The sequence below is a fragment of the Zalophus californianus genome, chromosome 5 (assembly GCF_009762305.2).
Source record: "Zalophus californianus isolate mZalCal1 chromosome 5, mZalCal1.pri.v2, whole genome shotgun sequence".
Taxonomy (NCBI): Eukaryota; Metazoa; Chordata; class Mammalia; order Carnivora; family Otariidae; genus Zalophus; species Zalophus californianus.
This window is the reverse complement of record NC_045599.1, coordinates 38,169,084-38,196,870: the sequence shown is the minus strand read 5'-3', so window position 1 is coordinate 38,196,870 and position 27,787 is coordinate 38,169,084. Positions and strand designations below refer to the sequence as shown.

Sequence of the window (27,787 nt, the reverse complement as noted above, 5' to 3'; positions counted from 1 at the left end):
TTTCAAGGTTTATCAGTGTCATAGTGTGTGTCAGTATTTCTTTTTAGGGCTGAGTGGTATTGCATTATGTATTTGTACCACATATTATTTGTTTATTCATCCGTCAGTGGACACTTGGGTTTCTTCCACCTTTTGGCTATTGTGAATAATGCTGCCATGAATATGGGTCTATAAATACCTGTTCAAGTCTGCTCTCAATTCTTTTTCTGGATTTTGTGGTAATTCCATTTTAATTTTTGAGGAACTGCTTAAAAATTTGTTTTTGAGATAGCTAGCTCTCTTTGTCCATGGCAGCAATGGACTGTACCATTACTGTGTAGTTTTCTCAAGTCCGTCCAGAAGAGTGGTGCTAAATAGACTCTACTCTTGGCTGGTGACACCAGCAAGTGTGGCATGTGGTGCTCTCCTCAGTCTGAGAGCCATTCAGTTGTCTCTTGACTGCGCCATAGTCTCTGTCTCTCGGTCGTAATTTCAGGTTCTCGTGGACAGTTTTGATCCATGATGGGTTGGAAGTGTTGAAAAGTGCCATAGACAAGTAGCACACTGGATACCACTTAAGTACATATTTTAACTGGCCTTGAGGTAAGCAAGCACGTTTAAAAAATAGGTGAAGAAAACAGAGGGAAGGATCTGACAGAAAATAGGGATTGAGGGAAGTCTGAGACACATGAAAGGCTTCATACACATTTCTGCAGCCTAGGGGAATGGCCAGCAGCTGTGAAGCGGGGCTGTGCTGAGCCCAGGCCAGTCAAGTCCCACCTCAGGGATCCTAGGAGAATGACACAGCAGAGAGATCAGGATATTGCCTGGGCACGTGTGGCTCTGCAGGTGCTCCCCAGTTACGGGAAGGTAGGCCCTGGGTCTTGGTTTTCAACCTTTTCTTCATTATCACCCAGCCACACCCAGTGAACCTTTTTAGACTTTTTTTTTTTTTTCCTATTTGTCCCCATCCCCATGAACTATTAATACCATGGAGATACTGATTATCTGTTTATATACTTATATTATGCCTTTGCTTTATACATAAAAAGCATAAGATATGTTTCACTCCCCAAAATAAATTGTCACCTTGTGTTGATATGGTTCCCACTGAGAAAGTATGCTTCATACCACACTGGTTGTAACTGTCTCCATCTCCCCCCTATTCAGTCACCAGTCCCCTGGCCCCCGACCCCCAAAATTCCAAACCAAAACCAAAAGAACTTTTTGGTGGACTCCCACGTGGTTCTGGCAGATTTCCCATTTTACTCTTCTGGGAGAGGCTTAGGAGATGATATGGGTGATAACACTCTTGTCATGCAAGTGTTCTGTTTTAGCCCTGTTGTCTCTGTGCTTGGAGACATGGCACATGCTGTGGAAATGCAGAGCTCTTGTGATGCACTCATGGAGAGGTTCTTTTTTTTTTTTTTTTCCCCTTAAGTTTGTGAAATACATTTTCAATGTGTAGTAAAATAATTTGTTATCGTAGCCCCTCTCCTGGCAAGGCCCCATTATTCTTGTGTTGACCGGGAAGCTGAAGTGGAGCGAGGCTGAACTCAACAGCCTGTGAAGTACCTGTCACCGAAACATTGTGGGCAGGTCAAACAGTTTGAACATCACTTTAAAGAAGGTCTGGCCTATACATGCTACGGCTAAAGATATCTGAACATGCTGTTTCCTTAGGGTGTTTATAAAAATCCATTTTAATAGTGGAATATAATTCTCTGAGACAGAAGGTACTATTCTTGGGTATATACCAGTATATATAAATGTGTGTGTATGTGTATATGTACACACACACACTGTACACAACACACACACACACACACACACACACACACGCATACCTACACTGAGACACTGTCTTTGTAGTAGTCCAAATGGGCATTTGAAAAAACCTGGCTGCTATTTGGTTGCATCATTTTTGTAAACGATATTAGTCATCTATGGCTGTATAACACATCATCCCGGCACTCCACAGCTTACAACACACATTTACTGTCTCTCAGTTTCTGTGGGTCAGGAGTCTGGGCATGACTTAGTTGGGTCTTCTGCTTCAGGGTTTTGGATATAATCAAGGTTTTGGCTGGGGCTGTGATCTCATTGGAAGGCTCTGTGGGCAAGATTCAGTTCCAAATGCATTCACATGGTTGCTGGTAGGATTCTACCAGCCTTCCTTGGTTCCTTGCCATATGGGGCTCTCACAACATGGCAGCAAGCAAGAGAGGAGGCAGGAGATTGCTAGCAAGGCAGAAGCCGTAGTTTTTGTTACCTAATCATAGAAGTGACATCCATTTCTTTTTTTGTATTGTGTTCATTAGATGTAGACCACCCTCAAGGGAAGGGGATTACACAGGGCATAAATACCAAGAGGCAGGAATCACTAGGACCAATGTCAGTACTGCCCACCATACTGACCTCAGCTGATTGGTATGCCAAGTTGCATGCACAGCTGTTAAATTCTTTTTGACATATATTGGGAATTGATAATAATTAGAAGTTGGTAAGCATCAGCTGCACCCTCACAACCTTACTACCAGCTTATAAAAAAGTTCTCGCAACATGTACAGACATTTTGTTAACCCTTTGTTTATAAGTAGGCACAAAATAGTTTACCTGTTTTATCAGTTTGATTAAATCTCTGTCCTTTTGGGTGCTCTGACCATGAATTGCATCAGCAGCTAACTCAACTGAAAGCAGAGCTGACACTCTTCCAAAGGCAGGGTTCAGCTCTTTTAGAGATAGCATCAGGCAGCCAAATCTTCTGCTCCAGTGGGTGGTCATAGGACCATCTAGGCATAAACTTTGGGTGCCATCCCTAAAGTTGGCTGGCATAGGGCTTGCTGGATCGAATCTTAGACCTTCATTGTGCAAGGATGGGTATATCCGTGGAAATTTGAGCTGGCCCCTGTATCCTAAGTTCCACTAATTAAATTAATGAGAGTCCATGTGGCACATTCACTAGGAAGGCGCTGACTTTACCAGTGGAAATTCACAATTTTAACATTCCTTATTCCAATTATCAAAGCCCCTGCTGTTTGTTTTCAAGGATAAAGGTAACTGAAGTTTCTGGAGAGTAGGTTTGCTGATTAGAATGCTCATAGCCCAACCTGTAGAGCCTGAAGCCTGCATTGGGACAACTGACTGTCCCTGGTGTATGATGTGAACTCTAACACAGGCACCATGATTGGATACTGTATGTGCTGACATATTTTGAAGCAGATTATAGATATCCTAATAATCATGTACTAGATTTCAATTCCTGAACCTGGTATATTCTGCCTTTAGAAAGATTATTTAGCATGAAACAAGGTTTTGATTGTGTGTTTAACATAAGGATTGAATGTGAAGCTTTAGAGAAGTGCCCTTTGGTCCATGCTCTGGTTTTTTCACTTCCTAGATGTCACATTTCACATCTTGGACCCTCAATTTTCTCGTCTCTAAATTGGAGTGATAGTGGTGTACTTCATAGGGATATTTTAAAGATTGAGGGCACATATATGAAGTATGGCTGGCACATAAAGAAACTTCAAGAATTACAAGCATTAAGAGTTCTCTGATAAGAAAGATATTTTTATATGTCAATACCTTCTTAAATACTTGCCTGGACAAAAATTTGATTGCAACCGTTTATGGTTTTTTAAAAATTATTTTTTATCATTTGTTTAAATCCATAATTTTAATACTCATTTTATCCACATTTAACATTTTGATTTAGTTCCTTCTATGTGTCTTTGTGTATGTTGGCATACATATGTATGTCTGTATGGTATTTTTTTGAAAGACAAAATTGGGATTTTTTTTTTTAAGATTGTATTTATTTATTTAATTCACAGAGAGAGAGAGAGAGAGAGAGAAACAGTGAGAGAGGGAACACAAGCAGGGGGAGTGGGAGAGGGAGAAGCAGGCTTCCTGCGGAGCAGGGAGCCCGATGCGGGGCTCGATGCCAGGACCCTGGGATCATGACCTGAGCCGAAGGCAGACGCTTAACCGACTGAGCCACCCAAGCGCCCCTAACAAAACTGGGATTATTCTGTTTAGTTAGCCCATCTTTTTCATTTATGGGATTATTCTGTTTAGTTAGCCCTCCTTGAAAACATGAGTTTTGATGCCTTCATAATAGTCCATTGGCAGAATTGCTTTTCTTGTTGGTTTCCATTTTTTTTTCACCATTATAGATAATATTGTGGTAAATCCATGAATACAAATGCTTGTGTATATATCTCATCACTTCCTGGGTTAAAGAGTGTGCACATTTTTAAGACCTTTGATGTGAATCACTAAATTTCTTTACAAAAGAATTTTTGCCAATTTGTAGCTTCCACCAGAAGCCAACTGGGTAGTACCAGTTTTCTTGCTGTGTGACTTGAATGAAGGACCTAACCTCTTAGAACTTCATTTGTCATTAGGAAAGCAGGGTTCATTATTCTACCCTCATAGGATTATTGTGAAGAGGAAATGAAATTGTTAGCTCCAGTCTTCTGAGGCCTATTCCAAGGACATTGAAAGTTAATGTTTCTGTCGTTAACTAGTTGTTTGACCCAGTCCTCCTCCACGCTAATGGTGTTGCCTTGGACTGGTTGCCTGGAGCTGCTCAGTTCCTCATCTGTGAATGTCTAGTAGACACACGTGCATGGTAGTCACTACCTAAAAAAGAATGGACATTTCAAAACCCAGTAATTCTAAGATAAGAGGAAGACAGCAAATAAAAGTGTCATTCAAAAGAATAAATAAAAGTCACCAGTATGACATACGAACATCAGTATAATAATCTGCTGACTGCATGTTGGAGACTTGTATTTCCTTCTTGGTTACGTGAATCTTTTCAAGATTTTTTTTATTGCTAGATCAGTTAAATGATGGTAACAGCCCTCTGCTTACCTATCCCCTCCCCGTCAGCTCAGCTTGTCCTGCTATCTCTAGAGTTTTAGTCCCAAGCAATGTAGCCTTTGTAGTGAAAACCTCTCGGTGAAAATGAGAATGCTGTGAGTGATAACAGTCTTTGGTCCTTTCCCTGAGTTTAAGTCAATGCCTTTACCTTGACTGTGAGCCTTAAGAATCCAGAATCCTGTGATGGCTCATTTGAATTCATCAGGGTTGTAAGAGACTGCCCAGTGGTAAAACTTTGGGGGAAACCCTGCAATCAGCCAGCTGCAACTGTAGGGCATTGCCTTCTGTGAAACTCGATGAACCTGAGAAGTTAGGCTTTTAGCTGAAATGGCAGAAAGTGTTTTTTTATTGTTATGTTAATCACCATACATTACATCATTAGTTTTTGATGTAATGTTCCATGATTCATTGTTTGTGCATAACACCCAGTGCTCCACGCAGAACGTGCCCTCTTTAATACCCATCACCAGGCTAACTCATCCCCCCACCCCCCTCCCCTCTAGAACCCTCAGTTTGTTTTTCAGAGTCCATCGTCTCTCATGGTTCGTCTCCCCCTCCGATTTACTCCCCTTCATTCTTCCCCTCCTGCTATCTTCTTCTTTTTTTTTTTTCTTAACACATATTGCATTATTTGTTTCAGAGGTACAGATCTGTGATTCAGCAGTCTCGCACAATTCACAGCGCTCACCATAGCACATACCCTCCCCAATGTCCATCACCCAGCCACCCCATCCCTCCCACCCCCCACCACTCCAGCAACCCTCAGTTTGTTTCCTGAGATTAAGAATTCCTCATATCAGCGAGGTCATATGATACATGTAGAAAGTGGTTTCTTGAGCCCTAGATATGTCACTGGCATTATTTGCATAGTGATCGGAAGTCACGTCTCCGCACATCATGCAGCATTTATTTTTTTAATTTAATTTAATTTTATTATGTTAGTCACCATACAGTACATCATTAGTTTTTGATGTAGTGTTCCATGATTCATTGTTTTCTTGTAACACCCAGTGCTCCATGCAATACGTGCCCTCCTTAATACCCATCACTGGGCTAACCCATCCCCCCACCCCTCTCCCCTCCAGAACCCTCAGTTTGTTTCCCGGTGTCCATAGTCTCTCATGGTTTGTCTCCCCCTCTGATCCCCCCCCTTCATTTTTCCCTTCCTTCTCCTAATGTCCTCCATGCTATACCTTATGTTCCACAAGTAAGTGAAACCATATGATAATTGACTTTCTCTGCTTGACTTATTTCATGCAGCATTTAATGCAGGGGCCAAGAATCAGGAAATCGGGTAGAGGCCCTGCCTTGGCCGCACTCAGTGGCCACATTGCTTGGACTGGTTGCTCTGAACTTCAGTATCATCTTTTGTAAATCAGGGATTGGACTAGGAGGGTTGGTTTTAATTCTGACATGATGTGATTTTTTTTTTTTTTTTTTGGAGCCGTTCCTCCTTTCCCTCAGTGTGTAAATATCAAGATTTAAATTTTTTTTCTGACAGATTGTCTTTAAGCCTGCATAAAAATCCAAGAGTTTAAGTTAAGTGGGGATCCAGGACCATCAGAGATAATTCATGTAATAAGTAGATGGTCAAGGGTTGAGGTGGTGGCAATAAAATATTTAAAAATGATAAACATGCTTTCATAAAATACTAGTTAGCAAGGGGGGGATGGTAAGCATGTGGTAGGGATGTTACAGTTTCATTTTATAGTCCTGTTCAGGTGAGTTAAATAAAGTGCTTATTACAAAGATTTGTAGGAGTTGTAGGGGTCTTTGAGCTATTGGTACCCCATAATAGACATGTTGCCTTATTTTTAATCCATGCTTTCTGAAAACAGACTGTTCTGGAAATTTGGAGAAAACCAGATACAGTATTAATATTAACTGTCATCTATTGAGTGTTTGCCATGAGCCAAGCACTGCACTATTTTATGAGCACTGGGTTCTCCCAGTGACTGTGAGAGAGAGTCCATTTTACAGATGAGGGAGCGGAGGCACAAGTTACTTTACTTGCACAGGGTCATCAGCCAGCAGGTGGCAGAGCTGGAATTCCAGGGGGTCTGACCTCAGAGCCCATCCTCTTAACTGCCATACTCTGACTCCCTGGCCTTGAGGGCAGAATCCTTTCCCCCAAAGAGCTTGACTGAGGAGACAGGACAAATGCATGACTGGTCTCCATCAGCTTGGGGTATGACCTTGGAGTCACATGACCTTCTTAAAGTCAACACTTGTCAGAACATAGAGAAAATGTCATCTCCATAACACTTACTGTGATACTTGCTTGCTGTCCTAACACTCCTTTTCTCTCACACCCACCCAGGAATCTTTGGAGATTTGGGAGCCATGTTCTCCCCACTGTTCTGGATAGACTTTCCGACCAATCTGTTACTTTTCTGAGCTCCCTTTCCCACTCTGTTGTGCTAAATTCAAAAACAGAGACAACAAGAAAATAGGTGTTTGTGGCCACCATAAATCTTCACATACCTCATATAAACCTAAGGCAGACACAGAATTGAAAACTGAAACAGCGCTGGCCAGTGGCATTGAAATACTGGAAAAATTGGGGCTGTGTCTGCAGATTGCGTGGATTAAATGCATTTGAGGCACAAATCTTTTGTGGATCAGATCTGTTGTAGGACTGGACTTGAATTCAGCTGGGTTCTTTGTGCTAAATTAAGATTCTTAGTTTGACCAACAAGGCCAGAAAAATGTCATTGAGGCTTCTCAGGTCAGGAGTTAATACAGAATTCTGGGTAGAGCAACTTGAATTGCAAAGGTAATTTAATTTCTTAAAGGTACCTCCAATAGTTAAACTTCAGTTGTGTGCTTAAGCCCTGCAGCATACTAATTAAATGCTCTGTGAGTTCTCCGAGGTGTCCTGCTGTTCCCCTTGATCATTTTTCCTTCTCTGTAGGTGGGATTTCTTATTCTGTGTCCCCAGTCTGTGGGAGAATTTCATCTCTTGCTGAATGACCCCTTTAGTTGTGCCCACCCTCTGTGGGACTTGTGGTACCAGGCAGAGCCCCAGCAGGAGACGGGGAGAAGGCTGGAGAGCCTGCCACGTAATGAGGAAAGAAGCCTGTGGCTTGTGAACCCAGGTTTGTTGGAGTGATATTTCTTTGCCTTTTTGGGAGAAGATTTTTCTTCTTCGGGATCCCACTTGCTGCCTGGGATTTGACCCTTCCCTCCCTCCCTCCCTCCCTTCCTCCCTTCTTTTCTTCCTTCCTTCCTTGTGGGGGGTGGGAGGGGCAGAGCAGGGAGAGGGAGAGAGAGAGAGAATATTAAGCAGGCTCCAGGCTCATCGGGGAGTCCAACAGGGGCTTGATCTTACAACCCTGAGATCATGACCTGAGTCAAAATCAAGAGTCATCAGACACTTAACTGACTGAGTCACCTTGACTCCTTATTTCTTGTCTAGCTTTCTTCCTTAGAGTCTAGCTAAACTATGTTTCTGTTTTTCTCCGAATTTTGTTAGAAAAGGAAAATGGTGGGTTTTTGAGAGTTAATTAACTCCTTTCATACTGACACCAATTAAAGAAGAATTTAAAGGCTATAATTAAAAAAAGCACTCAGTTGATAGCCTCTGGTGGGGATGTTGCTTTTTTACTTTTCAAGATACTAACATTTTTTAAAGTGTTTTTTTCTTCGCTTCTTGATATGTTTGAGTATTTCATAATTTAAAAAATGGCTGCACTTCTCCCAAAAAGACTCTTTCAGTCTGTATAAAAAAAATTAAGGTTTTGTTTAAAATGTTTTTGTATAGGTGCTACCTGCACATGTTTTAAAATATTTATTTTCAGCAGAGCCATATAAGTTCTTTTGCCCTAGATATCTTTGAAAACCAGCAGAATGCCCTGTACTGATCAGCTGTGTGACCTTGAGTAATTGACCTTAATTTCTGAGTCTCATTTTCCTCATCTGTAAAGTGAGGATAGTATTGGAATCTACTTTGTCAAGTACTTATGAGAAGTAAATGAGTTATATGCATGAAATGCTCAGGACAGGACTTGGCACACAGCAGATAATCAGTTGTTATTATTTAAAACGAAAAATGCAAGGAAGTTATAAGCAAAAACTTATTTTTCCTATTAAGGCTGCAGACAGTTATTTAGAGGTTATGATAATCTGTCTTTGAAGTCACTGGAATCCGAACTTAAAATCTCTGGGCCCTCTCTCATAGGGTGCGTACAGATAGAGCCTCTGGTGAAATGTGAATGATAGTACTTACCTTCTGAGCAGGAGAATAAAAAGGAATAGTATAATGAAGTGCTTAAAATATCTTGGCATATATTAAATACTCCAGAAATGATAACTGTTATCCTGCCATTATAGCTCAAATTGGCATGTTCTTTTCAGTCTTTTATGTGCAGATTTTAGACAGTCATAATTGCAGTGTAAGTACAATTTCATGTCTTGCTCTTTTCAGGTAATATTATATCATAAATGCATATCACAGCAACTGGAGGAACTGCAAAGCCAACATTTTAATGACTGCATAATACTTCGTTAAGTTGTTATATAATAATTGATTGCCCTGTTTCTTTAGGATTGAACGCTGAAGTCGTTTCCAAGCTTCCCATTAGAAGCGAGACCATGTGAAACATCTTTATACTAGAATCTTTGATATTTCGTGTCATTACCATAGAAAAGATTCCCTGAAGTACTGGTATCAGGATGTGGCGGTTTTCATGATTCTTCGTTTGCCTTAGTGTACAGGAGGCTTCAATGTGGGGCTCAGCACTTTATCCTCAGCACCTAGCGCATAGTCAGTGCTCAGTAAATAGTTACTGAATTAGTGAACACATGTGCATATTATTGAATGATTTTCCGAACGTGCAAAGACTTTGTTTCTATCCTAGTTTTTAAGGATTTTTTGTTTATTTATTAGGGAGAGAGAGAGAGCGAGCATGAGCGGTGCGGGGAGGGGGGGGTTTCAAGAAGAGGGAGAAGCGGACTCCCTGCTGAGTTGGAAGCCTGACCTGGGGCTCCAGACCCTTCACCGACTGAGCCACCCAGGTGCCCCTGTTTCTATTCTATTTTTTAAAATATTCTTAAAGGCAGCGAAACTTTTTAGTCATTGGGGTAATAGGAAAGGTAATAACAGGTCATATTTGTTGAGCACTTTCTATGCCCTAGGCATCATCCTCAGTACTTACGTGTGTTACCTCCAATTTGCGTAACACTGCTCTGCGGTAAGGACTGTTATGACCATTTTACAGATTTAGGAGACAGTCGACGTGCCCCAAGTCACACAGGTGGTGAGTGGTAGAACCCATTTTCACATGAGGCAGTCAGACCCTTAAGTCTCTTCACCTGATGCCTAGATTACATATCCCTCCTACTTTACTTTTCCAGCAGCTCGTCCCTTTCCATGTCAGCCAGTCTAACAAATGATTTCCCAGGGAACCTGAATTTCTTGGCCAAATTCCAAACAAAGTGTGATTCAGGTGTCCCTGAGCTTGGAGGGTTTTGCTTCAGTCTCAGAATGAGAGCCAGAATTGCTTACAGGTGCTTGTTCTTTAAAAGGAGTCTCACCTTTGCAGTTCACCAAGTGAAGGATGTGCAAATGTATTTTTTTTTTTTATAAAACGGAGCTTTTTTTTTATTGAAGGGAAGAGTTTTATCACATTGTTAAACATTCAAGGCAGCTGGGAGATTTATAACGTCGTTCTTGTGGGAGTTATTAATTCATGAAGGAATATCTGGGACCAAACAATACAAAGGATAAGATCCTAGGGATTAACCAATAATGCTTCCATTTAGTTAGCAATTGAAATAGAGCAATTTTTAAAGAGTATCACATGTGCTATTACAACCATTTCTTCACTCTCTCTTTCCCCTTATCAGTTTATTATTTGATAATAATGGGGATAATGGCTGGGGACTTTAAAGAATATTTGCATCTGTGAGCACTACATGGTTTTTTTCCCCCCTTTGCAAATAAATGACTCTTAAAAACAGCAGGTAGGTTATCTTTAGACTATTATTTGCACATAGTGATTTTATGATTTAGTCATTTATTTGTAGCTTTTGTTCTGGTTGTTTGTGTTAATTTGTAATATTAAATGCTTCTACTTGCCATGGACGTCATGGTTCTGCCGTATACTGCACCGGTGGCATGCAGGATGGGGAGTGCAGATGAGCCCTCCTAGTTACGTAGCTAAGGTTCATTACGGCCCTCCAGCTCACAGCTCTAACCTCATACCTCATTCAGCCTCCCTGGGGTTTTAGCCCCAAGGAATAATGAAAGCCTTTTTGTGGGAAGTAACAGCCTTACTAGTTTTTCAATAAAACCAAGGAATTCTAATTGGCAGATATTGTGTGAAAATGGGAATGTTACCTGTGCCACGTGCCTGTCGTCCTTCTTCCTAGTGCATGGGAGAGCTTCACTTGGTATCAACAGAAAATGAAGTGCGTTTGGAGATGAGATGAGGTGCTTTTATCCTTAAGGAAGTTTCAAGAATTACATGTAGCTTCGTTTCAGCCCGCCTCCCCTAAATAGATAAATTAAAATCACCCAGATGTAGATGGAAATAACTTTGGGATGGCAGGAAGGACTATGCCTAAGGCAACATGTCATTTTTTGGGGATTTGACTAAGAGAAGCCTGAAAATGTACCTTTTTAAGGAGGTGATGTCTTGTGGGCTCAGTCACAAAAACCAGGGTGTGAATCTGGATTCTGCACTTACATAGCTGTGAGGCTCATTTTCTTCATGTCACTGACTCGTACGTTGAGTGTGAGGCTTAAATGAGAACAGGCCTATGATGTGCTCGGCACAGCCTAGTAGGGCCATAGTCTTTCTATAAACAGTTCTTTCCTGTGATTTGGATTCTAGTTCTGTTCCTTTTGCTGAAGACCCTGTGACCTAGAGAAAGCTGGCTTACTCTGTGGGGCTCAGTGTTGTCAAATGGAAGTTTTAGTAGCTCTTAGAGGTGATGTGAAGATCAGGTAAAATGCCCAAATGCTTGGAGAAATCTGATCCAGGCATGAGGTGAGCCCTTGCTGACATATCTTCTGGGTCACTGACCATCCACTGAATGGGGGTGGGGTGGCGGGGGTGGGTTGGGGTGCCTGGTCATGGGAGTCCCACTGTGAGGGACCCGTAGTCAGATTTGGGTCTGCAAAGAAATCAGTAGTCGCTTTTCAGGCCCCAGGGAGAAAGGGTGGGAATGCCTGACAAAAGTCTGTCATGTGCCAGTAGCTTTATATGTTGCCTCAGTGAATCCTCACAGCAATCCTGCAAGCAGGCATGCTTGCTCACCTCCGTCCACCCATTGTATGCGTCCAGAAACAAACTCATTGAGGTAAATACCCATTGTGGTAAGAGTTGGAGAAATCCAGGTTTAAATTTCAGGTTGGTCACTTAACTCACTCTGTGACCCTGAGCAAGTTACTCTCCTCTTTGAGGCCCAATTTCCTTACCTGGAAATGGTGAGAGTAAACGTGTCTTAGCTCAGGGGACTCCTGAGAGGATTAACTGAGATAGTTTCAGTATTGGTGAGATTTGGTGTGATGGGTTTTTGACTGAAATATGGCTTTTGAAAATTGTATTTCCCTCAAAGGACACATGAGATGTGAAGACGCAGTAGGCTGGCCTTACATGTAAAGAAAATTGTTGACGTACAGAAAATAATATGAATGTGGGTAAAAAGAAGGAAAGAAGGGGAGAGCTCAAAGTAAAAGGAGAATTATCTGGGCATCTAGTGGATTTATTTCTTCTGTTAGAGAAAACAAGCCTGCTGGCAATCATTTTATCTCTCAGAACAGGGAAGAAGCAAGGCGGAATTATGACTGTGCTTAAATTTGATGAATAGTGAATAAGTGCCAATAAAGGGAAGTGATAGGAGCCTTGTGTTTTAGTTTGTTTGTTAAAAGAGTTGGTACTGGACCCCTTCAGTGTGCCAGGCACTGAGGCAGTGTCACCTTAGTGTTGGGAAGACTGCCGTATAATGAGGACTGACAGATGGAATAGAGGTAGAAAGCCTCCCCTCTGTGGAGGTTTCTAAGCAGGCAACAGAAGATCGTTTGTCAGAAATGTCATGGATGGCATGTGGCACTAGGTTGGAGGCTGGCCTGTTGGTTAGTGGTGAAAAAGCCATATAGTCCAAGTCAGGAAAAATAAAATTATATATAGGTCGTTTTAAAAAACTAAAAATGAAAATATATTAATGGGGTTACCCTGGAGGGTTGGGGAAGGAATTTTATAAAATAGGCAAACACCAATGCCCATATGCCTTTTAGCTACTAAACTGTTCATGCCACGTCAGAGTTTATTTGAGAACTGGCAAGAGGGAAATGGCTTGGTCATCTTTCATCCTGGGACACCTCTCTGACTCAGGCACATCACCCACAGTTCCTTGCAAAGACTTTGCTCTCTGGACTAGACATTATAGTGTCCTTGCCAATTCTTAGTTTTTATTATTTGGGGGTATATTCTTTTCCACAACCAGTTGTGAGATTAAATATTCTCTTTAAGGAGAGAGGGAGTTTTATAATGTGAAGCACAGACATCTGAATTATTATATCTGTTAATGTTCTGCAGTTACACCTAAAGATTTTGGGTTACTTATCAAAATAAAAATGAATCTTATGCAAGAGTTTATTAGCTACTATGGGAAAGTTATAGTGAGGTCATACATCCTATCAGATATTCCTACTTGAAAAGCATTGTATTTAAAGTAATTTGTAGAGGTGATTAAATATTGATTCATATATTAAGAATTGTGCCATTTAGTTTGGGAGCAGGGCTGCAATGTCTAATTTATTTATCAGGCTTTTTGAACAAGCTGGGAAGGGAAGGGAAGAACAAGCTCCTGCTGTGTACCTAGCATTATAATAGGCATTTTCACATATACAATCTCATTTATGCCTTCTGCCCCCTTGTGTGGAAACATCCTGGATCCTGGACTCTCGGTCCTGATTGCTTTGGGTCAAATCAAGACTCTTTGCTTGTTAGTTATTGTGGGATTTTTGTGCAGATGCTTAATTTTTCTGAACCTCAGATCTCATCCAAAAGAAAAAAGATAATCCTCTAAGGCAGATAGGAGAGTAAACTAAGCCAATGGCAGGTAAACCACTCAGCACAGTGCTTGGCATAGAGTATATGCCAATAATTTTGACTATTGTTTGGTGTTATCCTAGCTTTATGGGTGAGGAACACCTAAATGTAAATGAATTAACCTACATCAGATTAAAAGATCCTTTACTGGGCAAAAGATGTCTTCCTGGAGAAGCCTTGAGCAGTGTTTCTCTTTTACTGAGAAAACTGGATGCGGATTCCTCCCTTTTTCCCCACAGACGATGCCCACTGGCCAGGTGTTTCTCCCTTCTCCTAGAGCTTCCTTTCTATTGGGGGGAGGGGATGGCTGACAGTACAAAATATTTGAAAAAGCACGATCATTTTTTATCATGATGAGTGCTATAAAGACAGTAGGACCAAGCTGTGTGATCCAGGCTGTGGCCAGGCTGTTTTAGCTAGGGCCGTCGGGAGTCTCTGAGGAGGTGCTGGCTGAGTTGAGATCTCAGTATGGCAAGGAGGTATCCGGCCACTGGAAGATCTGGGGATGTTCCTGCTGGAGGGAACAGTGCGTGAAAGAGAAAGGAACTGAGCATGCTGCCTGAATGGAAAGCAGGCTTGTGTCTTTGCAGGGCACCAACCTTAGTGGGAAATCCCTGGAGCCGTGATAGTGAGTGTGCATGTCTTATAAGAGCAATGGGACACTCTGAAAGGGTTGAAGCAGGGAGTGACATATTCTCATCCTTCCTTTTAAATTCATACTGTTAGGATTCTACACAGAGGAAGTGAAAAGATTTGAGGAAAGTTTTGTGTAAACCAACTGAATGAAAAAAATAGAAAAAGACGTGAGGTCAACTTGATGTAAATGTTTTTATCGAAAGTGAGTGGTTTTCTAATGTGAACTTCAGCATTTGACATTACTGCACTTTGTAAACATCCCCATGGCTAATCCAGATTCTTGGGGACCCATTTTAGGTCCTGCCTCTGCTGTCAAATTCTTTTCACATCATTCTTTTCCACCTTTTTTTTTTTTTTTTTTAATACTTCCATTCTTTATTCTTTCCTTGTTTTGTTCTTTCATCTCCTGGGCAGCCCTTGTTATCCTGGCCTTTTCCACTGCTCTTTGAAGAATCCTAACTCCTGGGCAGAATGCTACTGTAATGTTAAAATTCAGACTCTTTCAGCCTGGCATTCGAAAGTAATCAGTTTATCAGTCTTGTAATCCAACAACATCCAGTACCTTTTGTGTGCCAAATTCTGCACCCATCTTTTATCTTTGTGATAATTAAGTGAGCTGTTCTTGTTTTGTTAAGAGTGCCCCATAGATGTGTCTTTTGAGAACTGCTTTAGAACTCTGCAATTTTTATAAGGTCTAATACCACTCTCTTTGGGACCTCCTAGGTCAGTCAGGGCTTCTTAAGGAAGCATCATTTGGAGAACAGAATAAATATACTGTCTGGACCGAGCCACCTTTAGCTCCAGTTTTTTCCAGCTCCCCTTCAGACAAGCTTTTTGTTTCCCACAATAATCAGCTATTTCTCAGAGACTCTTAGCGTGGGGGATCTGTGAAGTGTTTTCAATCTGTGAGACTCTGGGACGCCTTTGTGGGGATGCGCTTGGCCCACACAGTGTTGGTATTAGGGAAATGAGACCGTGAGAGGGCTCACTTCTCTGTACATTGGCAAATAGAGAAAGATAGCCTTGTTATAGAAAAAATCTCAGAGGGGAAAGGAATAATAAAATCAAGCTGCTTTATGGTTTGTCAGTCCAAAAAGCTTTTAAGCCATATCTATAAAGGTGGATTCACTTAATGTTTGCTCTGCACTTCAGACATCATTGTGTGATAAGTGGTGTAAATTTAGCCTCTTTAAGCCTGATCTCCTAGGGGTTGATTTTTAAGCATTGGAACTTTATTTGAAAGGACTCTATCGATTGGGTTTTTATTTGGTCCCTCCATACTAAAGAGAGGTACTAAATAATGGTTTCGCCGCCCTGTTAGGGTTTTTTTTTTTTTTAATTCACTTTATAGGTCTCTCTCTCTCTGCCTCTGTTCTCCACCTTCTATTTCTAACTGTTCTCCTTAAAAAGACTAAATTGGTATGAGAGAGGGGGGAAAAGGGGGAAAGAAAAATCAACTGTCACATTGTGAACATAATTGATTCAATAAATAATGTCTTTCAATTCCCAAGGCAAACCTCAAAGTCTTCACTTATGTCAGTTAGTGTTCAGCTCCATAAGTGGTGGCATTCTTCTTAGGCGACTGGGGAGAGTTCACCGGTGCTCACTTCCTAAGGAGGGAGCGTGCTTTCCTGTTTTTAAAGACATACCACCAGATTTATGCGAAAAGGAGGTTGCAGCGGAATCAACATGGCTGTCCTTATTCTTCCTGAAAATAGAAGGAAGGCATTTAGTTATTGTTCAGGGTTTTGTTGAAACAAACAAATAAATGGAAACAAGGGGAATGAAAACTACTAGATTGTAAGCTCAGTGTTGGCAGGGGCTTTATCTTGTTTGTTCACCATTTAATCTCCAGTGCACACAGTAGGTGCATAATATTTGTTGAGTGGATTTGTTGATGAGAGCAGAAATGAGAGCAGTTAGATCTTAGGGGTAAGAATGAGGTTAAATTTCATTGCACTGGTGGTTTCATCCCCACTCCCCTCCTCCTCCCCCTAATTCTTGGAAAGGAGAGTAGCTCTAAGAGTACCAGAGGGCAGTGTGTACCCTATCTTCCGAAATGCATTCTCAGACTGGCAGGGCTGAGAGGGATCTTCGAGGTAGTGTCAGGCTGCTATTCACAAATTCTAGTAAATGAACCAGTTGGGCTTCAGAACTACATGAGGTATATTACAAATTTACAGGTTCCATGCCCCAGCCCCAGAAATGCGGACGGCGCGGCTCTCAGTAAGACGTGGGGATCCCTATGTGCTTCTGTGGGTTCCCCTCCTGGTTCTGGTGTGCAGCTGCGCTCCCCCTTTGGCCTTGCTGTCCCCTTAGCTCCCCAGTCTCAGTTACTTCTTTGTAAAAAGTGACTCAGCTAAAGTACCGCAGAATAACTTGGCACTACCGTGACCAGAAGCTGGGCGTCCCGACTCCGGCAGCCATGCCCCTGGTCTTAGAGTTTGCAGCTGTAGTTCGTCCCCACTCTGTGCTGCTCAGCATTCTGTCAGGACCCTTTCATTGATGCTTCTTCCTTGTAGGACAGGGGCAGTATTTGTGGCGATGGCTAGCCACCATCTGAAGGAGCATCTGAAACCTCGAGAATATGTTACATTTTGTTTGGTGTACTCTCGCACTAAATATATTTTATGGTCTTCTCTGGAGGCTCACTCCCTTGCTGTGGCACAAAATAAACCCTTAGTAGGAAGCCCCAGTTTTTTCTCTTGTAGCTCCCTCAGTGTTTACCACACCTGCCCCATCACGGGTATCACCTGGGTGCTTGCTAAAGTGCGCAGTTCTGGGGCCTGCTTGAGGTCATCCTGTATATTCAGAGTTTCTGTGAGCAGTCTGGGGACCTATGTTTTAAGTTAGCTTAGATCATTCCTATTCCCTGTAAACTACTTTCTAGTCCCTGAACACAGTGTCTCCCATTCTCCCCCCCCCCCCCCACCGCCAACCCCAGTCCCAGATCCAGCTCTGACTTCCTTAAAACTCTAGCTCATAATTACATCATCATCCTGTCTTTCTATGTGAAGGTTTATCCCCTGGTCTGCAGAACTTGTTCTTGAAGGAGGAAAGAGGAAATATCTGCTGTCCTCCTTCCTCCGGGGCAGATTTTGATTGGCAAGGTGGGTGCATGGACAGGTGGGGATGTGCAGTCATGGAGTTGAGCACGTGAGAAGGGGCAGGGGACCCTTTGAAGCCAGAATAGAGTGGCTCTGTTCTTTCCCTGCATTGTTACTCAACAGATGTATGATTTTGGAAAAATTGCTTGAACCTCTTGGAGTTACAGTTTCCTCATCTGTAAAATGGGAGTAAGAATCGTACTTGTTCAGGGGTTTGGTGTGTATTAAACTAGGTGTCCCAGGCTGGCTCTTGGGACACAGACTCAGAGACAAAGACTTTTGTGCAGAGGGTGACTGCCCTTGCAAGGGAGTGGGGGAAACAGAATCAGGCAGGAGGGGACTTTGAACTGTGGTGATGGAGCAGTGAAGGTCTCAGCTGATCCCATGGGGACCTCTAGACCTGGGGTGTCCTTCAGTTGTCTGGGGGGGGGAAGGAGGCTGGGCCTTTAAGCCCCCATATCCACTGGTCCTTGGATGTGGGCGGCCCCTGGAGAGGGGACATGACCTCAGGTAAGGCAGCTACCTTTGGCTGAGGGTGGCTGTGCCCCCAGTGCTGGCAGGTGGGGAAGGGGTGCCCAGGTGCTGGAGGGGTCTCCGTGGTGCACCCTGCACCCACTACCCAGGACCACGCTCACGCAAACCTGGGTAGCCAGTGTAGCGCATTTGTAAGTGCTCAGTAAGTACTCATTATTGCCATTATTATTCCAGCTCTGGCAATGCCCCTTAGCAGCTGGGCCACTTTCAAGAAGTGACTTACCTTCTCTTGGCCTGTTTTCTGTTGTTAAAAATGGAGATTCTAAACTCTCCTGTGCCTGCTTCCCTTGACTAATTCTGAGCCCACATAGAGAAAATAGATGTGAAATTGGTGAGGAAAATACTATAAAAATGTAAGGTATGACTATGAGCTTACTTTTCTGAAATAAGTATAGTGCCGCGACTTGGATTTCTTGAAGGGAAAGGGTCGTGATGAATGTAAAAGTGTTTGTCCACGAACTGTGGCGTTCTGATGGGTTCTTTCTTCTCTCTCTAGGGAATTAGAATAATGGAGATGCTGCTGAAGGAACAGTGTGGTGCCCCCTCAGCCGAATAAAGAATCATCAGTGAGTACCAAAAGCAAAATCAGAATTATTTACTCCAGCCATGTTTTCATGCTTTTAAGTCCTGTATTATGCATTAGCCTCCCTGGGCTACTCATGCTGTACATTTCCCAGTTACAGGCAGAGGATACTGTCTCACAGGTGTTTTGTTATCTCTTTAGCACCTTCATTTACTTTGTTTCTTTGATTTTCAGAGCATTTTGGTACCACGTGCTGGGTTACAACTGCATTCAAATTGTTTAAACTGCTTAGCACAATCCAGCATGATTGCAACCCTCAAGGTGCCACAGATTTGTAGAGTGTGGTTCAGGATTAACAGAAACTTAGTTTTATTCTGGGAACAATAAAAGGAAGGGTTTAAAAGCTGTATTTGAAGCAGAAAGAGAAACAAGAAAGGGGCATGTTTTGATTGGCCAGTGAAATAAATATATTTTATTGGTTATCAATACTTCCACTGGTTGGGAGTGGCTATACCTGAAACGCTATAGAGAAGGGTTCTGACATCTTGAGAATACTCGTGGGCTCTGGGTGAGGGTGCCGTGCGTGACAAGCACTGTGTGTGGTCCGTAGAGCATGGCAGAAAGGCACTCACCACCTCTAGTTGAGGACAAATGCTGTCGGGGTCACAGGTAGCAGGGGGGTTTTAGCATTAATTTTTTTTTTCCTTAAGTTTTTACTGTCTACACGAAGGACAATGGTCTCTATAGTAGAAAGGACAGAACAAAGTTATTTAAGAGAGAACCAGAGCCTAAAATAAATGAGTGTAATGGATTTGCCTCTTACCAAATTTATTGGACTTGGATTTTTAACATCTGAGAAGCAACTTTGGACTCTAATTGTGATATACAATACAGTTTGAGAACGATTAACCAAAGAAGAAGCAAAATGAACATTTATGTACAAGTTCTTCGGCATTGAACACACACTAGCCAGGCCTGTGAGTACGTTTATTCATGACTGGGGAGGCTAAATAAGATAATTTCATTTAGCACAAGCACAGCACATGGCAGGTGCTCAAAAATGTTGAAATGAAATCTAAATATGCTGTGTTCCTGCATCTACTCTGTTCTTTGAACAAAATTCTTGAGGCATTTTTGTGAGGCTCACCAAGTAGCTCTAGACCTCACACACTTGAGTGCGGATCCCATCTTATTCCTAAGGTCAGCTCCAGGTTAAATGAGAGAATGTGACAGGACTCCACTTATAAGTAGACATTGGTTTTCAAACTTCAAATTGATGATTTGGAACGTCCTTGAATATCAGAATCGTCTGGAGGATTTGTTAAACATAGATGGGTGGGTCCCACTCTCAGAGTTTCTGAGTCAGTAGGTCTGCGGTGCCGTCCGAGGATTTGTATTTCTAGCAGGGTCCCAGGTGATGCTGATGCTGCTGGTCCAGGGCCCACACTGAGAACAGTTGCTTTAAACAATGTCTTGTCTCTGAGTGGAGACAGATGATGAAATACAAGGGCACTGAGGAAGCTTATAACTGGAGTTCTCAAATTGTTGTCGTATATTTTGTTGTCTTTAGATTAATCAGAGGAATGATTTTCTTGTATTGCTTTTCCCTGATTTTAGCATCTCACCCACGTCCTGTTTAACTTTTTTTTTTTTTTTCTGCTTAAATGCTGACATGCTCCACACTGGAGGAAAGACAACTGAAAAGAACAGAGATGACACTCACACCAACTTGTGTCTTTGATTTTAAGTGAAATGAGGAAATTCAACAGGCCTCACCTATTGTCATAAATTACCCATGCTCTTTTTGTTTGTTTATTTGTTTTGTTTTTACTGTGGTTGAAAGCTAAGCCATGAACTCGCGGCTTTGCATTGTTTCTAAAAGCTACTTATTCTCCTCTTTCAAGTGAAGTGGTTGAGGTCTGGGTACTACCAGGAGTTTAGTGTGGGACAGTTGTATTCAGGGCATTTAATGCAACAAAGGTTTTGAAGGATTTACATAATTCAAGCTCTCTTAATTCATGACCCAGGGGGGCAAATGTGAAGTAACGGATATATACTTCTACCACATAAATCTAATCCAAAGGAGAGCCTGTTGCCGAGGCTTTAAGCACTTTTTCAATATCCACTTTATTGAAGTATTATTTATGTACAATTAAATTGACCAATTTTAAGTGTACAGTTTGGTGAGTTTTGACAAATACATAGATATGTAAGCTTCGTAAAAAAGGTGATATAGGACATTTTAAGGCTTTGATGTTGCTGCCGTGTTTTTGCCAGATATTGCTTCCCTTTTTTTTTTCCCTCACTATTATTAGAGTTTTGGCAAGCTTGAAATATGCCTGTTTTAATGGAACTTCTTTTCTCAAAATTGGCTCTACGGAAAATGGGAGAATGTTTTTTTGAGCAATAAAATGTCACATTTAAAGGAAGGGGGTAGATATCAGGTCTAAGGCTGTAGAGGAAGGGTCAGTCAGTTGTTGCCCTCAGGCCAAATCCAACCTGCTATCTGCTTTTGTAAATAAAGTTTTATTGGAACACAGCTATGTCTCTGGCTTTCTTACGGCTGCAACACCGGAGTGAATGGCTGTGATAGAGTGCTCCTCTCCTGCAAGGCTTAAAATATTTCCTGTCTGGTCTTTTAAGGAAAAGCTTTCTGTCCCCTAGGTTTGAGCATATGCCCCGTCCTAAGTTATGATCAAGGAGCCTTATGGTGGGTGTTTAGCCTTTTTGAGATGGCATTGGGTATGTATTTCAAGGTTAATAGTGTGACAGTTTATTTTCTCTGTATTAGCTCTAACCTCACCACCCGGATGATTCTATTTTAAGGGCTAAAAAAGCATTGAAATTATCACAACAATGAAGTTAAAATAGCAGCAACCGTCGTCATTACCATTGTTCATGAAGTTCCAGTGCACGTGCACAAGGGACTAGAAAAGTAGGTGTTTTTGTTTAGCGGATAAAGCAGCTCTGTGATGTGGTGGAGGTCTAGGTGCTGTGTACAGTGGAGTCAATTCGCCAGTTTGAGAATTTTGCAGTTCTTAATTAAAAAAAAATTCTGTGGGATTTGGATGAATTTGCATAGGGAGACATTTACTATTTTTATATCATACTCCATTTCAGATGTGCATAATTTAAATTCACATAGATTGTGACCACCTTGTATATGGTGCGCAGTCCTCAAGATACTCCCCAGAACTCTCTCTGGCCTGTGTATCTATGTGGGCATTTGAATATTAGAAAGCTTAGAAGGTGATTTTGTCATGAGCCAGAATAGAGGTACATAAATCTCACCAACCAATATGCTTGTGGTGTTGCAGCTGACACATCCATTTGATAATTTTTGATTTCCTGTCATTTTTGAATAAAACAAATAGCCCTGACATCTGTTTGTTCTTGCCACTGGCAGTTGCGAGACTGGGCTTGGTGAGGTTTGATAACTCGGCAGAGTTCTTTCACACTGGAGTGATGAAGCCCTCAGCTTTGGCTCTGTCATAACTCCCCTTTGAACCAGCTCCTCTGGGTCACTGGACTTAATAAAATAAGATGCCAGCTTTGTTCAAAGATCATTAGGAGGCAGAAATGCAGTTTCTTCAAGAATTATCCATAGTGATAGCATTCAAGTGACTTTTAAGAGTTGCTTCAGAAAAGAGGCAAATAAGTACTGATTGGCGAGACATGTTTATTCGGTGATAAAGCCTGTTTGCTTTCTGTTGCAGGGGGGCTGTGTTGTGCTACTTTTGCTCGAGAATCACTTCTTGGCCGTAACACATCACCGATGCGTACAGTTTTCCAAATACAAGCTTCAGGATACAGTGTCGGCAGCTTAAAGAAGAGGAGGGCTTCCTGCCAGGACGTGAAACGATATCCTCCCCTGGGAGCCTGCCTCAGATAGCGGCCCTCTTGGATATGAGACCTTCCAGATGGATTTTTATGGCACAGTGTCTTTATGATTTACAAATAAAGGAAAAAACCCACAGAAGGTGACGTCTGCCCTTCTTCAGGATGTCTTGCTGATTGCCTGGTGACGGTGTCAGGGAAGCCAAGGGCAGGCTAGAGCCCTGGCGAGTGGTACTTGTGCCTATGTCATCAGCATCATTGCTCATAGGATTCATGAGAAGATTCTGGGACAGATAAAGGAGCTGAACCTGATGCCTGATGCATGGGTGGCCTACAACAGAAAGGAATGTACCAGGCCTGGGTTGAAGCTAAGACATGTTTAGATCAATGTTTGATTCTCAGAAATCGGGAGCATTTGATATCTGCCCATAAGTACTACCTAAGGGCCATCGGTATAGATTCTGCTGCCCATAAGTACTACCTAAGGGCCATTGGTATAGATTCTGTAATGTAACATGTCAGCTGGCTCATCTGGTCTTCTGAAAGAACATGGCGTGGGGAGCGGGGAGGCAGCGTGTAACTCTGGCATCGTGAGATGGGGAGCAGATCGTTAGCCTCTCTGTTTTTCACTGGCAAGGCGGGAGAACTGGGCGCACATGCCTCTGTCTCATGATGATTAAACATGGAAGGGCAAGGGGGGGAGTTTAGTGCGAAAAGCACAGGTGTGGGAATTTGACAGACCTGTGTTTGAGTGCAAGTGTTGCCGCCCACTAGCTCAGTGATCGATCGTGTACATAATTTTTAATCTTTCTGAAGCTCTTTCTTTTTAATTGTCCAATGGGGTTATGGGATTAACTTCGTGAGGTTGTTGGACCGATTTGAGATCATGTCTATCAAGTGCAGTATGTGACCTCTTGCAGAGTAGAAGTCGTTATTATGTGAACCCATTTTGAAAATGTACTTTTCAGATGCATTGTAGGGTAGTATTACTGTTTGAAAATTAGGTGACAGTAGTTTGCATTTCCCATGATTAGAAGCCAAAATATAAATGCACACTACCTAACAGAAAGCTTGAAGAGAGGCAATAATTTGGAATTTATCTGCTTAAGATAAAAATTGGGCCATTACTGGAAAGACTTGGGGAAATCGTTCTTTTTTTTAAAATATTTGAATATTTTTCCACTTAGTGCAGTGATGAATTTCAAAACAATTTTATTTGTTCATTCAAGCCTGCCAGTGTGAGCTGCTTCTTACTGTGTTTGAGCTGTTTGAGCTGCTTGAGTTTTGTCCCTTTAGGATAATTCTCATTTTTTTAGAGTTTCATCCTTCAGGTGTGTTGGAGGGAAAAGGAATGGTAGAAACCAGAACACGCTTTGACTTCCTTTCCCAGTTTGTAAATGGCATTTGGTAGGCTTTCGGAATAATGTCCCATTTCACAAAATAAAAGGTGATGTAAAGTATCACAAAGGTGAGGGGTTAGAAATCCATATTTGGAGGTTGACATTGGAATGAACTTACTGCTTCACACTCAACACCGTGCATCCTCTGAAGGCAGAAGTTCTCAGCCTTGGGTGTTCATTAGAACCACCTGGGGAGCTTTATGCACCATCCGCTGCTGCCCGGGGTTACTTCCCAGAGCAATACAGCAGAATCTCTGGGGGTGGAACCCGGTGTCCATATTTTCTAAAGCTCCCTAGGTGGTTCCAATAGGCAGCTAGGGATGAGAACGCTATAGTGAATTCTAGGTGATTTTCAGACATTATCTGATTTCTTTCTCAACACTTCTAAAGTAGGAAAGGATCTTTGTAGCAAGCATTTTTGTTAGAACTAGAAAGAGTGAAGCACGGAGAGGCTGAATTTTTGCCCTAATTGCCTGGAGCCGGGGTGGCCAGTGCAAATGGCTTTGGGCACCGGGCAGGTGGCCGCTGGGAGACAGGATGCACACCTTTGTAAAGGTGGGTAGCTGCTGCCCAGGTCCTCCACACTGTGGCCGTGTGGCTGGCCTTTCTAGTGATTCCACCAGTTTGGTAGAAAAAGACAGATTTTTTTAAAGAAAAGAATTCTCCCAGTTTTTATAGGTTGGCAATAATTCAGAATTGTTTAAAACATTTTGCCGGCCATACAAAATGTGTTTGTCAGTAGTTTTCAGTCTCTCCCTCAAGAGTGTTAAGGCCTAGCTTAAACACCCCAGCCAATTTTTAATAGATTTGCATTTCCCCATTCTGGATGTAAGCTGCATTCTGCCTCTCCTACAAGACTGCTTTGAGATGTATTTTCTTCTCATTCCCAAGAAATCCTCTGGATACTCAGTATTTTTTTTAAACACTCTGCAGGCATCCATTGCTTTGAACTCCACATATATGGCTTAGAAATCTTATGCTCTTTTTAAAATTAATTAGAGCTTGTTAGAGTTTATTTTTATTATATGTCAGAATCCTTTTCCTGTGATAAGACTAATTAGAAATGTCAAAACCGGTAGTAGTACCGCCTTACCAGGCATATTAGGAACAAGTGTGGGAAGGGGTTAATTCATAGGCCTGGCCAGTTACCTCCTGACTGGGTGGCTGAGCCTACACTTCATTTTTTTTTTTTTTTTTTTTTTTTAGTAGGCTCCACACATAGCGTGGAGCCCAGCATGGGGTTTGAACTCACAGCCCTGAGATCAAGACCTGAGCTGAAATCAAGAGTCAGACCCTTAACCAACTGAGCCAGCCGGGCACCCCTGAGCCTACACTTCAAGGCGATGATTTTGTAGAGTGATTCCCACACTTCTACTTGTACCAGAAATCCTCGGGGAAGAGTGCTAAACTGTAGGCTCTCAGACCTTCCCCCAGAGATTATGATTCAAGGAACTTCACTTGGGACTGGGGGATCTACATTTTAAAGCGAATTCACCAGGAGATTCAGTTGTGCTGCTCCACAGATCGTATTTTGAGAAACACTGATTTCAAGGGACCGTGTCGTTGCCCTCTGTGTCTCCTATCATGTAAAAAGATTTTGCAGTCATTTGGGCTCACTGATCAATAGAATTGACTGCTCAGGACACGATATAAAGTTCTTAATGCAGAGATAAGCTGACTGAGGCTATCCCTACATGATTGAGGTGCTTTTACCATGAAGGGGCTTTTATGGGTTCAATCATATGTGGACAAAAAGGGTGCTGTATTCTTTTTATATAAATTGTGTATTTTATAAGCAGTATATGTGTGGTAATGATATCCCATTTGTCAGACATTGTAGGGTACACGGTGTCGACAAGTCAAGGTTGTTCTTTTCAGTTACACGTCTTTTTTGCTTTATTTGAGCCATTTACATTGTAACTCTTAGTGTACATGTCCCTGCTTTTGTGAACAATCTACTAAAAATAATGAAAAAATTTGAAGGTCATCCTTTATGTTTTTCATTGCTTCAGGCCCCCTTTGGGTTTGTTAAAGCCCCTCCACCGAATGGCTCTGCTCTTTGAGCTCTGCCGTGGATACCTTCGCCTGCCTCTAGGAAACTTCCTCTCGTTCTGTCCAGGGTTGGGAACTCATGTCACTGCCTACTGTAGGTCTCAACACTAAACAGGATCTGAGTGAGGCTTTGAGGGGCTTTCCTGAGAATAAGTAAAACGAATTTATGTTGCTGCATTGATCTGGTGATGGGATTTTTCTATTTTCCTATAGCTTCCTGATTTCTCGACTACACTTGTCAAATCTTTGACCTCAAGGTAAGTGAGATGTTGCTACAGATGATGTCTTTTGATCTAGAAGCCGTTGTCTCCCCCAAATGTGTTCGTGTTTTTATATGTACAGTTGTATAATGTGCAATGTAAGTAAATTCAAATGAACATTTCTCAGGCCACGTTTTTGTGCAGGATAAAAGTATTTCTGGTTCACCGTGTACCCTATCAATTAGTTGTATAGGTGTGAAATTCAATCCTGTAGACATTCTGAAATAAAGGTGTTACGATTAGTACTTATGCATGATCTTTAGTTTCTTGGGGGTATCATGTCACCCAGCAGAGTTTGTGTTTATCGTCGGTAGGGATGATCCTCGTCCTGTACAGCAGCCCCCCCATGCGGGTGTTAACACCCACCATAGGATGTTCGCTCCCTGCTTCCCTCAAGGTGAGCCGTTAACCTTTCTCCCAGAAATAAGCAGAGGCTCCTCTTTGGGCGACCTGAAGGGGCCATGGGCTAATGGGGCAAAGGTCCTGGGTGGGCCAAGAGAGAAGAAATGAAGCGCGACACAGACACTGCAGCGTGGAGTCACGTGATCCCCCAGAGGGAGGGACACACAGCCGCTGCTTGAGTTGTGAGGCTCAGCTCTGCTTTCTGTACTTTGTTTCCATGGGAGTTCCATGAGATCCTTTCACTTGTCTGCTTTGCACTTGGATGAATTGGCGTGGCTTTCTGTGCCTTTTTTCCAAAATGCCCTGTCCACGCCCTGTCAATGCTTTGCTTTTATTAGAGCCCGGGTCCTTAGTTCAACCAGCATTTACGGAGCATCTATTGTGTTCAAGCAAAAGGCAGGCAAACCCTTCAAGTTTTGACTTGATCCAGGGGTTTCTAGGAGGCCTGCACTGACATTCTATGGACAGATGGCAGCGGTGGGCACCAGTTGATGGTAAGACCAGACGCATGTACCTCCTGAGTAAATCAAACAATGGTTGCTTATTTAAGGGCGAAAAAAATCAGCCAAGGACACGCAGTGGAGACACCAACATATAAACGGATAGCTTGGTGGCCCTGAAGCCTCACCAGCAGATTGCACGGTTGTGGATGATCCTGTCTGAATTAGTGAGGGGGCACATCATACCTTTTGGAAGATAACCAGTTTTCTCTAGGATCAGCCTTATATGTACAAGGGCGGAGCTGCCCTGCAGGAGACCACCTCCTCCTCTGAGCCACAAAGGAACTTTGCATCACATAATGTTTGCTGGGTACAGGATATTCAAGCATAAACATCTTTTACTTTCAGACTGTTCTGACTATCACAGCCTGGTCCAAGGGCATTCCTGAATTCATGGCTGCAGGGTAGTGTTTCCCTGATGTCTGGGTGAGGCATGCTAACTAGTGTGGAGTAATCCTGCAAACTCCAGAGAACTTTCACACAAGCATTGGAGAGACTGGGGCAGGTAGAGAGGTGGAATCCTAACAATGACAAGCTCAGTGTGATGGGGGCTCAGAATAGAAATTTTATTAACTTATCGCAACAATTTCTAGAAATGTAAAATGCAA

General features: G+C 42.3%; 1 protein-coding gene across 6 annotated transcripts in view; it reads left to right on the top strand.

Moving 5' to 3' along the window:
• Positions 1–26,512, top strand: part of PRELID2 (PRELI domain containing 2) — a 74,049-nt gene extending 47,537 nt beyond the window's left edge. For all 6 annotated transcript variants that reach the window (XM_027607013.2, XM_027607010.2, XM_027607012.2 and 3 more), the window contains 2 exons: positions 18,702–18,771; positions 22,445–26,512. In XM_027607013.2, the coding sequence (XP_027462814.1) occupies positions 18,702–18,761 (60 nt within the window). In that variant the 3' untranslated portion in view covers positions 18,762–18,771; positions 22,445–26,512. The remainder of the gene's footprint in view (positions 1–18,701; positions 18,772–22,444) is intronic.
• The last annotated feature ends 1,275 nt before the right edge of the window (positions 26,513–27,787 follow it).